General features: G+C 37.6%; 1 protein-coding gene across 2 annotated transcripts in view; it reads left to right on the top strand.

Moving 5' to 3' along the window:
- Positions 1-15,242, top strand: part of APH1A (aph-1 homolog A, gamma-secretase subunit) — a 543,117-nt gene that overhangs the window by 282,550 nt on the left and 245,325 nt on the right. For both annotated transcript variants that reach the window (XM_044079916.1, XM_044079915.1), the window contains exon 5: positions 7,089-7,216. In XM_044079916.1, coding sequence (XP_043935851.1) covers positions 7,089-7,216 — 128 coding nt within the window. The remainder of the gene's footprint in view (positions 1-7,088; positions 7,217-15,242) is intronic.

Below are 15,242 nucleotides of genomic sequence, written 5' to 3'. Positions count from 1 at the left end.
TGTTGGATGTCCTGTGTTTTGTAGAGGTTGAGTTTATGGATAAGGAGATTGGGGAGTGTATTCTTTGTAAAGCTTTTCTTTGGGGTATGTGTGTTTATAATTATTTGTTGTATGAGGGTATCTATATTTGGTCTGGCATTGAATAGATTACTATAGATTCTTTTATATTCTATATTATATCTGATAAGCCTGTATGTGATGCCTTTAGCTATTAGTTGGGCTGCACAGAAGGATTTACCAACTGCTGTTGCAGTGTGGTAGCTAGAGGATAGGGAGTTGTCACTAAAGTTGGTATTATTTTGACAGTCATATCAATATGGAGTAAGGTGCTGTCCAGATTTATTTATGAAAGGTGGTAATACCACACTTTATTGCTTTTAAGTGCATTTTAATACATCATTGATATGTATGGTTTAGCGTTCACTGTTGTAATATGGCATCAGTTACGCAGCAAAAGGTAAAACCCAGCTTGCAGTCTTCCTCAAATGTAGTTAGCCATATGTCTGAGTTAGTTTGGAAATCCAAGAAGTAGATGCTGAAGAGGAGGGGTTCCTGGAACAGAGCCCTGAAGAATGCAACAAATTGCCTTTTTGCTCTCTGACATGACACTTTCTCCTTTAACTACATGAATACTATCTGTCAGCAAATTTGCTATCTTTTAAGTTTGTTTATTATACAGTTCCAGGATAGGAAATAGTGTCGAAGATATGTATGAACTGCATGACTGCTATTTACAGCTTCAGTGACTGTGTGTGACAACTTTACTAAATTAAATAGACACAGTCTGTCTTTGACACAATCATATTGCTGCTGGTCTAAACCAGTAAGACTTTTTGTATCTGATTTTATAAAACCGGATATAATATGTTTCATGGATTTGCAAATTAGGCTTACTAGACTGATACCTCTATTGCTCATAGAATTTGAGGTTGGTGCCCCCGTATGGAGTAGCATAATGATTGTTTTTCCCTATACTTCGATGGCTGTGCATAAGTGGAACAGTTTTAGTATGGGTTTGGATGTTTGCTGCTGTTGATTAATCAAGTGGGTACATTGTCATGACCCATAGTACTGATATTTTTATCTATTGAAAATGCATTTAAAATATGTTTCATAATAATCTTCATGGGGAAAGGGTCTTGGAATTTGCAGGACTACACTGTTTCTGGTGTGAATTGGCACTAAATTATCTGCAAGTATATTGGGAATGTCTTTATAGTCAGAATGGGTAAAACAGTAATAAGTTAATTCAAAAAATTATTGTCATTTCTTAATCATCTGATGTAGTTAAAGAAGGATTTATGATTATCCCTAGCTTCCAGTGCCAGTTTTAATTTATGTTCACTTTGATTTTCCTTATTGTAGCTTCAGATTTTTTTAATACAGAATGTCTTTATTTTTGAGAAAAGTTCGATTTATTATGGGCTATTTTTTAACTTGCAGATCTTATTAATACGGGCAATCAACCAAAGTAATTATTTTCCAATATTTTTAATTTTGATTGGAGCCATATGGTATATGCTGTTTGTTAGGTGGGAGTAAAATTTATTGACATAAGTGGCTGCTAAGGTTACGTGGCACTGGAATTCTTATATTTGAATATTGAGAGGCCATCATATAGTTGTAATAGGTCTGTCTTTTTTAAAGTCCTTGAATTCCATGGTATTCATTGTGGTAAGTTTAGATGTCTTAAAGGACATTACTGATACGCGATCACATCTGACCAGAAATAAGGATATTGTAGGATTAGTGCAAGTAAATGCAATGTTAGTAAGGATAACATAAAGAAAATTGTAACCTTCCCTAGAGTTCAGATATGATAAAAGCATTAATTTTCAACAGACTGGGGAGACAGATGTTTATATGGATACATCATATCTGAGAACTGTTCCCCCCCTACCAGAAAAGATAGTCCCTGTTTGTGTGGCACTCTTGTGTTAAGTTGAGATGAGAGTAAAATAACAAATTAACATAATCATTTCAAGCTGTTGCTGTCATACATATACACAGTGTGCCTTCTTACTTCTACCTGCAAATGGCAGCTACCTTCTGTGTACCCCTCTGATTTTAGACTGTGGCAGAATTGAAAGGACAAGTGCCAATGGTGATATATTTCAACATGCTGCTGTCAGACATAAATACACAGCTCATCATTACACTTGCCCCCCCCCCAAAGATGGCCACCTTGACTCCCCAGTTAGACCATCTTGGTAAATGCAGTCAATAAATAAATAACTGCAGATGTTCAGATGATCACTGATATTTTTGTATTTTTTGTTGCCAGGGTGAGGATCTTTATTTTTATTTTGTTAGCATTGCTCTTTTAATTGAGAAGAAAGTGGGAAAATAATGATCAAAGTAATGTGTTCCAACTTGTTGCTTATGGATATAATACTGCCCCTAGGCAAGGTTGAGTGACCTTCTGTGTACACCACTGTGGTTTGATTGTGAAGAAGATTAAAGCAATAATGACAGCTTTGTACCTAACCCCACACAAGTTATAGTGTGTGGCCTACACACACACACACACACACACACACACACACACACACACACACACACACACACACACACACACACACAGAACACAAAAGTTTGCATAAGCCTTAGCAGTGATTGGTTTATACTGATTTCAGCAAATATATACATTGTGTGACATGGGACCTGCTATGCCATATCAGTGACTGTTTGACTGTTTAACTATGGTCAAACAACAGCTTGAGTAAATCACATTTGTCTATAGTGAGGTTCTTTGGTCATCAGTTGAGAGCCTATCACTTTCAGCCATGTTATTTGATTGTACCCACATCAGATGTCAGAACATGATTTAAAAAAATGGCTACAGAAAAGCATTCCAGTTTGCTTCACACAAACATTTAGTCCTGCAAAGCCAGTATAGTCACTGTTCAGCTAGAGCAAATTATAGAGTCAGTTCCATTCATCCGTAGACACCCCTATACCCAGCAATAACAGACACTCTGTGGTTACATAAATGAGTAAATATACAAGTACCGGCCACTGTGATATATCTCAATTTGTTGCCATGCTATAAGATGAGTGCAGTGCAACCCCCCCCCCCCCATATGCACAAAATCATACACACAAACACTCCCTGTTTAACATAAAAAAACTACTTGACATTCTCCAGGCCTACAGGTAGTGATGACTGCAAAATTCAACTAAAAATGAATCGTAATAAAAATTTTCTCCTGCACTGGCACTCCTTTCCAGAAATCTTCATTCTTTCAGTATTGATTCAGGCTGCCTCAGACATCATTCAACTTGTACAACCTGAACAAATGGGAAGACTGATTGCTTTCTGTTTTCATTTAGTAACCCATTCCTTCGACTGACATATCATTTGTATAGCCCCAAAAATTGCAGAAGACTTTGTAGTAAAACATAATAGCCTTATTATTTATGGGAGTGTATACATAAATGCTTGAATGCTTTAAAAACAGCCCAGCTTAGTCAGCTGAGTTTTTTCCAGAAATCTTAACCTGTACAGTTCTGAATCCCACCATGGGAAAAGTCACCTGTTTTTAAGAAAAAAAGATATTAAAGAATAAGTAAATAAAGATTAATTTTACTTTGGGGGTCTGCAGAGTAGCACTCCAATACCATGAGTAACCACTGGTAGTTTGTTAGTTTACTGACCGAAAGGTAAAGAAATAGCATTTTCTTTTTTACTTTTCTGTTTCATTTGTTTTTATTTCTTTTTTTTTTTTTAGCCTGTCAAGCTTCTTGCTAAAAAGTATTTAATGAATGCTCATTTAAAGAAGTGAGGTATAGTCCAAATTATAGTATATAAAACAGAGGTAACCTACAGTGCTTCTGTCTGTTTTGTGTTCACTTGACCACCAATTGTATCACCCCTGCCTAGGCTGGGACAGCATACTAAGCAATCCTTCAGTTGCATAGTTTAGTTCACAGATCTATTTTTCTGTTCAACTGTGATCTTTCTTAGTCCTTTAATTTGGTAAAACAGAGCAAGTCATTGACCATTTTTGGAATGTAAAACGTTTTCCATAATTGAATCATAAAGTAATGGGTGATAAAGTAGAATATGAAGAAAACAAAGTACGTTAAAAGTAAAACAGTTAAATGGTATTGTCATAAATTTAAAAAAAATGGACAAAAACATTTGCAAGCGCTGTAATGATATACTTTAATTTTTCTTGTACATTTTCTTGGGATGGTTCAGTCCTTCATTTGGTCTATAATGGACAAACAGAGGTTTTGTTACTGGGTTAGCAGCCTAAGAAGTTAGCATGACTGCTGTTTTTAGGCTGGAGGTATCTGAAAGTTGACATGCAGTGTCAGGGAAAGATTGCTTTCTCGAACTGTGTTCACTACATCCACCATTAACTGTCTAGTTGACCTCTTGTATGCAGTATGTAGATAATTCATGACGTGCACTCAGAAAACTATATTTGTTGCTTATACCTTTACTTTTAGAAAAGTTACCTTAATAGACTGCTTGTTTGAGGCTTCTCCTGACATATTTCTTCTTTCACTGAGTAAGTAGTTTCCTGTTAAAATTTGGCAGCATAACCAGGTCTGTTGACAGAGAGGAATAAAGTCAAGACTACGAGCCAGGTGACCCATGTTTGAGTAGTTGCATGGGTGCCTGCTAGAGTTGATAGAAAGAGGAATGAAGGGCCTTCACCCCTTGCCTCCCTCAGAGGTCCGGGGTGGTGGTGATGGGCTTCCAAGGGTCCCACACATTTTATTAATTTCATTGATTGGAGAGTGGGAAAGGTGTGCAGGAGTACCTGTTCAGTGAAGGTGGGGACATTTGCAAGCTTGCACTACTAACAGGGCTGAGCAGTAGTAATGTACTATGCTCGCTTCATATCCTTGATATGGATGCTTTCTAAGCATGCATGGAGAGTTAGGGCTAAAGTAAACCATTGACCCAACTGCTGTAATCAGCTATTGTAGCTGTTAAGATCCACTTTTCCCCATAAAACCTGTGTGGCAGTTTAGGGGAGCTGATGATTCCAGAGCTGGTAGAAATAATAAATATTGGCTAACCCACTTAAGTATGTGGAATTGAGTGGAGTATGGATGCAGGAGATCCACATTGTTGTCATGTTAAAAAAAATGTCAGTATGACTCAGTGGATCATCATTCAAGTAGAATCCTGTTATAATCATTTTAATAATTACATTTAAGTTGAAGAACCACAGACTCTTGTTGAAAAGTATTTAGGACGTGTTTTGGTCATACTACAGTGGGATTTGCATGTAATCGAAACAGCTGCTTGAACTCGTATTTCATTTGGTGGGAGCATGCATAGTTGTTCCATTTCCAGAGTTTTACAAACTTGGGGAAAATAAAGTTGATTTTATAGTAAAATTAAGCATCTCATCTTTTAACATGTTTATTGAATTATCTTAAGATATAGACAAACATATGTTTATATAAACAAACCATGTTAACATGTTCACAGTTACAAACATTGTATACATCACAGATATTCTGCAATTATCAGTCCAACATTACATAAATTGATCAATTCCTGCCGTCCCTAAAACCTCACTCCTACTCCAAAACACCATTTTGCATGTTTTGTTCCCACAATTTCCATTCTTTCTGTGTAATTTGCCCTACCCTTTTCTAAAGATACCACATCTAGTTCTTCTCTCTCTCTGTTGTAATATTCACTTCTTCAAATACAGTTTTTCCAACTTTGATTTCCATTTTCTAGTAATTGTTTGTTTATTGGCAGCCACTAGAATTAAACGTAACAAGGCCTTACTATGTCTAAGCAATTCAGATCCTATGTTCCAGCTCAAAAAAAAATGCTTTAGTTACACCCATTTGCTCATCTGATATTTCTTAGAGTTGTTGTTGTGTCTTTCGACTTTTCCCGGTTAGGGGTCGCCACAGTGGAACTCCGGTCCGCTAATGATTGGCAGATAGATTTTTATGTGCCAAGTTGCCAGCCCTGGCGCACAACCTTCAACGAAGGTACGCCCATTCACGCATGTCTCCACGCAGAAGACGCTCTAGCTGAGAATCGAACCGGACAGCGTCTTACTGTGAGGTGACAACGCTACCGCAACACCACCACCGCAGCTTTTTAAAGGTCTGCCATCTCTTTACACTCCCAAGTTATATGTTCCTAGTTACCTCTTTCTTCCCCATCATATCTCCAACATTTGGCAAGGAAAAATTCTTTGGAGTCTGCTTGGACTATAAAAAAACCTATGCAAACACTTCCAAACAAAAATCCTAAATCTTCTAGACTTTGTTGCATATTTGGGAGCCTTACATATGTCCTCCCATTGTTTCCTTGTGAAATACTTATTCAGTTTCTCTTCCTTATCTTTTCTAACCTCCTCTGCCTCTGATTGATTCCCATAGTTGTTGTGCAATATTTTATATGCCCTACTACTTATCCGTTTTTTTAACTGCAATTTCTGTTCTAGATTCAACTAAAAACTCCTCCAGAGCAGGTCTTTCACTTAAGATTCCCCTGTCCCTTTCTCGTTTCCTATGTTTTGATATCTATCTATCCCTGATAGGGAAGACTAGCCTGCAGTCCAAATGTCTTTTTGACATCTTCCCACTCTGTTACCTTTCCCTCTCAAGTTATTTGCTCCCAATATCTCCATTCCTTTGCCAGTTTTCTCCAGTAAATTCCAGCTCCAAGCTTCTCATTTGTTTTCACCAAAAACAAGCATGTGCAGACGTTGAAGAAGTCCAAATATGAATGCATCCATTTGATCATTTCTGCATCAAGTTCCATTAGTTTGAAATGCTCTTCTCATCCATGTTAAAAAATAAAATTTGCTTCTGCCTGTATTCAGACTGACTGTTATCCCATGACATTTAAATCCAGCATACTTATAACCTGAAGTAAAGTGGCTTGAAGTATCTGCAGTGAAAATGTTAAGTTTAGCTTAAGAAGCAAATGGAGGAGTCGAATTTGTTGCAGGAAGTTTAGCTTATAAGATTTAAGCTGTCTTGCATGGAGAACTGCCTCTGGGTATATTCAGTAGTTTACTGTGTATTTGTTATTAGTTGTGTTTCTTCATCTGTTGTGCTTTATTTTCTGTATTGCCTTTTTGTCTTAACAGCCTTCCTCACCATGGCCATAGTTTTCCTTCACACATTCTGGGGAATGGTTTTCTTCAGTGCCTGTGAGAAACGGCAGTTTCTAATTTTGGGAGTGGTGGTCGTTAGTCATCTATTAGCATCAGGACTGGTGAGATTTTGTTTATTGCAGATTTTGACTCAAAATTTTGTTGACAACCAACGATAAAATATTGAGCAGTTTAGCATAATGCATTGTCTAAACCAGCCATGCACAGTCTGTAGAAGCTTGAGAATGGGTTTTCAGCTTAATATCAACCAGAAATATGCATTAAAGTACAGTACGTGTTATTTTAAGGTGAATTAGACACCATAAATATTGTTTAAAAAAATCTTGGTTCTGGCCTGATGGCAAGTAGTAAGTGTATACAAGCACCAAATAAACAAGTGTGTGTAGATGGCTGCTTATAAATCTTTTGGAGTGGTATATATGACTCTCATTGATTTATTTCTGTCATTGTTTGCTTTTTATTGAATGCTGACACAGTAAGTCTCTTTCAAACAAGTTCCACTGTGAAACGATTTTAAGTTATCCAGAAGTTGTAATCTCAGAGTAGTTTATATTAGTTAAAAAGGTGCAAGAGATGAAACTCCCCACTTGAAAGGGTTGTGAAGGGCTTACTCCCCACTTAAACTCTAGGCTGCAGATTTCATTCCAGTCCCTGGAAATTCAGTATTCAATGAAAAGCAAATTGCTGACATGTATTAGTCCTGTTTGGTTAAATTGCCTACTGCAACTCATTATCTTGACCTAATGTACATTTTACCGGTTATCTGACACCTCTCATCACATTTATTTGAACTTTTTGTATCATACTGAGCTAAAATGGAGATGTTTTGAGTAGTGCTTCCTAGGCATAAAGTTATTTTTAACTATAGATATCACAAATTTTTTTGAGCATCCTACTCGTAGTTCAGTATTTTAATTTCACTTTTTAGAAGTACTTTTCATCTGTGCTTGCAGCTCTTTTTTTCATACAGCTAGCCAGTATTTTTCTGTCATTTCTCCTTTACTGAAAATGGATGGCAATAGAGCTGTAGAACCCATTCCTGAAAATAGATGTAAACCAGTGCTCCTTGCATCATGATGAACAGTATACATATAGACCAGGCTGTGTGTGCATATATATTGTAATGCATGGCTGTGATGGCAGATAAAAATAAGTTGTCTAGTGTGCCCTCTTTGTGTGGCTAGTACCGTTCTCTTACTTGTCCTGTCCCTCTTCTGGCAGTCTACCACTTATCCATGCCTTCTTGAAAGAATATATGAATATTGTTTATTGCCCTGTCTTGTAATCTGTTCCACTTGTCCAGTACTCTTTCTAGAAAAGAATAGTATCTTATGTCCTTATGTCTAAATTGAATACTGGCCCTTAATTTGGTGGACTTGATATCCTACCATCTTTCTTAATTCTTAATTCAGCTGTAAGGTATTTTGCTGCCTCACAAGTGTTGTGCCTTGTGTCTCCATATTATGTTATTCACTTTTTTTTGTCTATTCTCAGGTGAGAATAGATTTAGCACTGGTAACCTCTCATTCCACCTCTTGCCAACCTTTTCTTTATTACCAGCGTAGCCTTTCTTTGTACCTTCTCTGCTAGCTTAGTAGCCTTTTCCCTGCATTGGCACCAGAACTAAACATATTAGTTCAGTTGGGCTTGTCCAGGTATCTGTAGAAGGGTAATGCAACCTCTCTGATGTTGCCAGTTTTCCCCTAAGGATTCAGTCCAATACCTTAGTAGCTTTATCTGCAGATTTCTTAGTTTGTTCCTAGGTCTTTCTGCACAGTCTATGCTTTTTAGAGTCTGTTCTTCCAGTTTGTGTTCCACATTGAGTTTGAGTGAAGTACTTTATAATCCCTATATTCAGTCATATATGCTACTTCAAACACAATCCTTAGGCATCTTTGAAGGCTTTTTCACCCATCCCCTACTCTCATTTCTGTCTTATTGTCATCCACAAATAGGTTGAGAATGTTCTCATTGTCCCTTGTAATGTTCATAGGGTTTATCTAGCGTACAACCTACTCACTTTTAAGAAGTTTGATTGCTTTAATCCAGTGTTGATTTTTTTTTTTACTTCATTTATATGTCTGAAATAAAAGCTGAAAACAGTGGTATTAGAACCAAATCTTTATGAAACCTCGTGAACCATTCCTTTGGGTCCCTGTAACTACTACATTTTGCTTTCTGCCACCTATCCATCCTTCTTATCAATGTAGGCAATTTCTGTCCTACTGTGCATCCCTTTAGTTGTATCAGCTGCTTGTCAATGAATGAGGAAGAGGCTTTACTGAACTCAGGGTGTACAGCACTAGCTAGGTTTCCATTGTCATGTTCTGGCATAATCAGTCATAAAATTAATCAAGTTGAATTGGCATGAACTGTATTCCACAAACCTATTTTAGTATTTGTAGATCAAAGTGGTGTGTGTGTGTGTGTCTGTGTGTGTGTTACCTCTTTAAGAAGCATGTGAGACTGTGCATCCACGTATAAATTCTAGTCACGTGCAATCCCTAATGCCATTTTGTAGGCGCAGCCAGTGAGTGAGCATGTATGATCACAGTAGTTAGTTTGTATACAAGTTGCTTAAGTCATAGTCAATAAGCCTTTACAGTGATGTGTTTGTATAGAATAAAGCTGCTTAAAACAGAACCCACGAAGACTTGTTTATTTGTGTACCAACATAAAAGCAACATGGTGTCAGAATCCGGATGGAAAAGATAAGAGCATTCAGAGCCATGAAATGTAAAGATGACAGCGAAGGTAAAACTGAGAGAAAACAGTATAAACACAAACAGAAAGAATTGAAGGTAGTGAAAAATAATGAGAATTATTTACTTGATACTTGATTGTCAGGGTGCCTACACAGGAGTTTTGGTATTGTATGAGGAAGTTGGGAGTGGCAGAGAAGTATGTAAGAGTGGTACAGGATATGTGTGAGGGTAGTGTGACAGTGGTGAGGTCTGCAGTGGGAGTGACAGATGCGTTTAAGGTGGAGGTGGGATTACATCAAGGATCAACCCTGAGCCCTTTCTTATTTGCAATGGTGATGGACAGGTTGATGAGATCAGACATGAGTCCCCATGGACTATGATGTTTGCCATTGCTATTGTGATCTGTAGTGAGAGTGGGGAGCAGGTTGAGGAGACCCTGGAGAGGTGGCGATATGCTGTAGAGAGGAGAGGAATGAATGTCAGCAGGCCTGAGACAGAATATATGTGTGTGCATGAGAGGGAGGTTAGAGGAATGGTGAGGATGCAGGGACTAGCGTTAGCGAAGGTGGAGGAATTTAAATCCGTGGGTTTAACAGTTCAAAGTAATAATGAATGTGATAGGGAGGTGAAGAGAGTGCAGGCATGGTGGAGTGGGTGGAAAAAAGTGTCAGGAGTGATTTGTGACACACGGGTACCAGTAAGAGTGAAAGGGAAGGCCTACAAGAGAGAGTGAGACCAGCTATGTTATATGGGTTGGAGACAGCGGCATTGACAAAAGGGCAGGAGTCAGAGCTGGAGGTAGCAGAGTTAAAGATGGTAAGATTTGCATTGGGTGTGACGAGGATGGACAGGATTAGGAATCAGTATATTAGAGGGTCAACTCAGGTTGGACGGTTTGGAGACAAAGCCAGAGAGGCAAGATTGCTTTGGTTTGGACATGTGCTGAGGAGAGATGCTGGTTATATTGGGAAAAGGATGCTAAGGATGGAGCTGCCAGGTAAGAGGAAAAGAGGAAGGTCTAAGATAAGGTGTATGGATGTGGTGAAAGAGGACATGCAGGTGATTGGTGTGACTGAGCAAGATGCAGAGGTCAGGAAGAAATGGGAACAGATGATCCATTGTGGCAACCTCTAACAGGAACAACCGAAAAATGATTTACTTGATGTGAAAAGAGGCAAAAAAAGGGCATTACAAGGGCACTAACCGCATTATCAGGCAAACAAAGTACAGAAAAGTTTAACTAAAAAAAATGTTTAAAATAAAAATATTTGACAAGGCGATTGGCTCTAGAGTGCAAAACGAGCATGTTTAAGGCAGAATTGGTCATGTTTAGAGTAAAATGAGCACATTAGAAGCACGTTGAGCATAAAAAAGGGCTTAAATAAGCAACAAGAACATAATAAGAAAAGAGAAAGGGGCACAGTAAGCAAAAATAAAGCAAGTTGACTGCTTGTGTTTTGGCAAAGTGCTGTGTTTGGCCATAACTACGATTTCATATTTTATCAAGGGCATAATTAAAATTATTCGAAGTATCTCAGAGTGTGTAAAAGTGCTTAAAGTGTGTGCTTATTACTGTGCATGTATTTCAAAGAGTTCAGTGTGCAAGTTGCAACTGTCTCGTAAAATCCAGTCAAAGCATAGTTATTTGAAGAAAAGTTCTTGTGCTGGGTGTGTCTATTTGCAAAGTGCCGCCATTACGAATTGCTTCTTGTACTGTAAGAAGTTGCTTAGCAAGGTACTGCCATTTTGGGGACATTTCAGTATACTGAATTTAGTTATTGCAAAGTGCAAGTGCTTCAAAGGAGATTGAATTTGGGCAACAAAAGTTGATTTATTCGCATTGTACAGTTGCTTGATAGGTTTCTTTCAGTGATAAAAGATCTTTCTTACAAAAGATTACAAAAGTATGGCAGTGCTCGTGAATTGCTCCTTAAAGTTCTCGAATGTTTTTTAAAGTGATGATTTTGACAAATGATGGCACATGACTGTAGCATCCCTACCTTTATTGATAAAGTTCAAAGCGACTACTGTAGCATTTTTACCTTTACCAATTCTGAAAGTAAATGATTTCAGCATTTCCACTTTTATCAGTTGAAGATTTCATAAAGCATCAGCAGAGTCCAAGAAATTATTTCGCAAAGCTCCATAAAGTATCGAAAAGTTCGAAAAGTTATTCCTTAAAATTTCGTAAAGCATCGCAAAATCTAAAAAAAAAGCTATTTTACAAAGTGCAATAAAGCATCGAAAAGCCAAAGAAGTTTATTTTGCAAAGTCCAGTTATTTGAAAGTACTACGAGGTTGTTTATTTGCACAATTCCACTAAGCTCAAAGAGAGAAAGTACAAAAGCATTGACGAAATTGTGTTTATGCCAATTACTTATGCAAGTGTGTGTGTGTGTGTGTGTGTGTGTGTGTGTGTGTGTGTGTTCATAAGTATTTGCAAGACTCTTTGCTGGTATGTGTTAATATGGCAGACAGATTTCAAAAACCTCAACCACTTGTATTTGATCAGAATATTGCAGGTAACTGGAGAATATTTGAGCAAGAGTATGATATTTTCATACAAGCAGCTTATGCAGATAGAGATGCACATACCAGGTCATTCAATTTGTTAAATCTAGCAGGATCTGAGGCCATAGAAAGAGAATGTTCATTTGTATATGCACCAGCAGTGTATGAAGGTGAAGGTGCAGACCACCATATTGTTATGCAAGCTGTATCAAGAAAAGACCCTGAGTGTTTGTGTGACACCCGTGCACTGGCCCAGTAATCAAGGATCCTCAATTCTCACCACTAGCATCAATGAGGAGCATCCACATTGGCAGGATAATGAGTACACACACAGTAAAGTACAATTTCACTTAAGAGCACACAGAGATCACAGTCAGTTTGGCACAGCTTTAGGCTACAGATCTCAGTCGAGTGGTCAAGCCAAAATCTCCAGCACCCTCTTGGTCCAACCAGTGCTTCGTGTCCCTGCCCAAGTAGCTGAGACACACACACTTTGAGATTTGATTTATATACAAACACACAGACACTCCTGGGGAAGGCTGGCACAGGTTCTCCAGCTATGCCCCGACTATACAGTAGTACCGACTGCCACCAACCACTACTATCAGCTACTATAAAGGCCCTTACCAAAGGATGTCCAGTTCTACTGTGCAATGTTACTGTTATCCAGATAGTAAGTGTGACTGAGACTTAAATGGCCTGTACAGTATCAGCCAATACATGCAAGTACCCTCAGAGCTTAAATTATATCTACACAAAACAGCCACAGTTGAAAGGTTTAAAATATTTAATAATAAAAACAAGACAATACTTATTCATTCAACACAGTGACACTAGAGAGTTCAAAAATCACAGGAAATACTTTAAAACAACATTGTAGGATAGTCTCACATAAATATAGAAAACAGCTAGAATAATATAGCTATATTTCTATCTATCTCTACGAGAAATACTAAGATCCTACTCACAGACCAGGACAAAGTGCTAGTGAGCTGACTTGTTCAGGTTCAGAACAAAATACAAAATGCTATTCTTACTTTCTGAGATTGCCCTTAAATTGATAATACACATTACTGTTGATTCATTTCAGATTACATCATTTTTGATACTCCAGATCCAAAAACAAATGAAACAGAGTGCAAACTGGCCGTAATCTTTTATTATAAAACGTAAGCGCTTTCAGGTCAAAAAACGCTTTATCAGACAAACTTCACATAACCATGACAGTCTTTAGATACTAAAACAATTTTAAAAACAACCAGTCACTTTCTGTACTTGACCCGCCTTTTCTTTAGGGCTCATTTTAAAGGTACAGCACTGTTTAACCCAGGCGGGTTATCAGCAGCCAACTGTATGATCCATCTTAATTCTGCATACTTATGCCCCCCCTTTTTTTTTCATCTGTGCAACATGCAGAACCATAAAAACAAAAGTGTGATCTGGAAAGCTAGAAATATGCTGGTATAATGCATTGTGTTTATCCTTCTGTCTAATGGATGATAAGTGGTGCAGTATTCTTGTTTTTAACTTACAATTAGTTTTTCCAACATAAAAACTCGGTCATGACTTACAGCATGCCAAGTAAACCACATTCTCTGTGTGGCAATCTGCATAAAACTCAAATGTATATTTTTTTATTTGTAACAGGATGTATAAAGTAATTTAAACCATTCACATTTGAACATGCTTTACAATGCCTGCAGGGAAAGGTCCCTGTTCTCATATGTGCAGAGGAAACATTGTTAGCCATCTTATTTTTTAACCCAGGTTCTATGCATAGCATATCTTTTATGTTACTATTTCGCTTGAAAGTAAATCTAGGTTTGTCATCTAAAATATCTTTCAGGTGACTATCACTTCTTAGTGTCTTCCAATTTTGCTTAGTAATATCACATATCCCATACACATTATTACTATAACGTAGCATTACCTTGTTTTTTTTGTCATATTTATCAGATGACTTCAACTCATCTCCCTGCTGTTCTTTATTATCAGAAAACCATGGCCTTTCCCTAGCTTCCCTACTGGATATTATGCTGTTCTTAATTTTTCTAAGTTTTCCTTTGAGTATGCCTTTTTTCCTTAAGTTGTTCATTTAACACATCAATTTCTTTGTGAAACTCATTATTATCTGTGCACAGCTGAGAAACTCTATATCCTTGGCCTTGCATAATATTATGAAAAGTATGCCTAGGTTGCATACTCCGTGCATTCAAATAATGATTTCTCCAACATTGTTTCCTGTGCAGGGTAGTGTCCAATTTGCCAGTTGCATTTTTATTTAACGTGAGAGCTATCCATGTTGCACAGATGAAAATGGGGGGGGGCATTATACAGAGTATACAGAATTAAGATGGATCATACAGTTAGCTGCTGATAACCCACCTGGGTTAAATAGTTCTGTTCCTATAAAACCAGCCCTAAAGAAAAGGCGGGTCAAGTATGGAAAGTGACTGGTTGTTTTTTAAAATTGTTTTAGTATTTAAAGACTGTCATGGTTATGTGAACTTTGTCTGATGAAGGGTTTTTTAACCTGAAAGTGCTTACGTTTTATAATAAAAGATTACGGCCAGCTTGGACTCTGTTTCGTTTGTTTTTGGATCTGTTCTTACAAGAGGTTCGAGAGGAGCCATTAAGGGAAGTTAGGAGGCTTGTGTTTTGCTACATTTTGGTTTGTTGTTGCATCTTCTTTCCACATGGCTAAACTGCAGAATAAAGAGGTTGAACTGGATTATCAGCCACATAAATCTTCACTGTGCTCAGTAAGAGAGAAATTTAAAAGCAATGTTTCTTGCTGTTTAAATCCTTTACTTGGGATGGACTTGGTGAAGAACTGTACACAGGAAAATGGTCAATCTACAGGTGAGCTGTTAAATGAGACTTTCTTTGAGCTTTTGACTTGCTTCGATAA

Source organism: Protopterus annectens, chromosome 8.part0, assembly GCF_019279795.1.
Source record: "Protopterus annectens isolate FY-2018-M chromosome 8.part0, PAN1.0, whole genome shotgun sequence".
Lineage (NCBI taxonomy): Eukaryota > Metazoa > Chordata > Ceratodontiformes > Protopteridae > Protopterus > Protopterus annectens.
The sequence above is the reverse complement of the archived record's forward strand: the minus strand, read 5'-3'. Positions and strand labels throughout refer to the sequence as shown.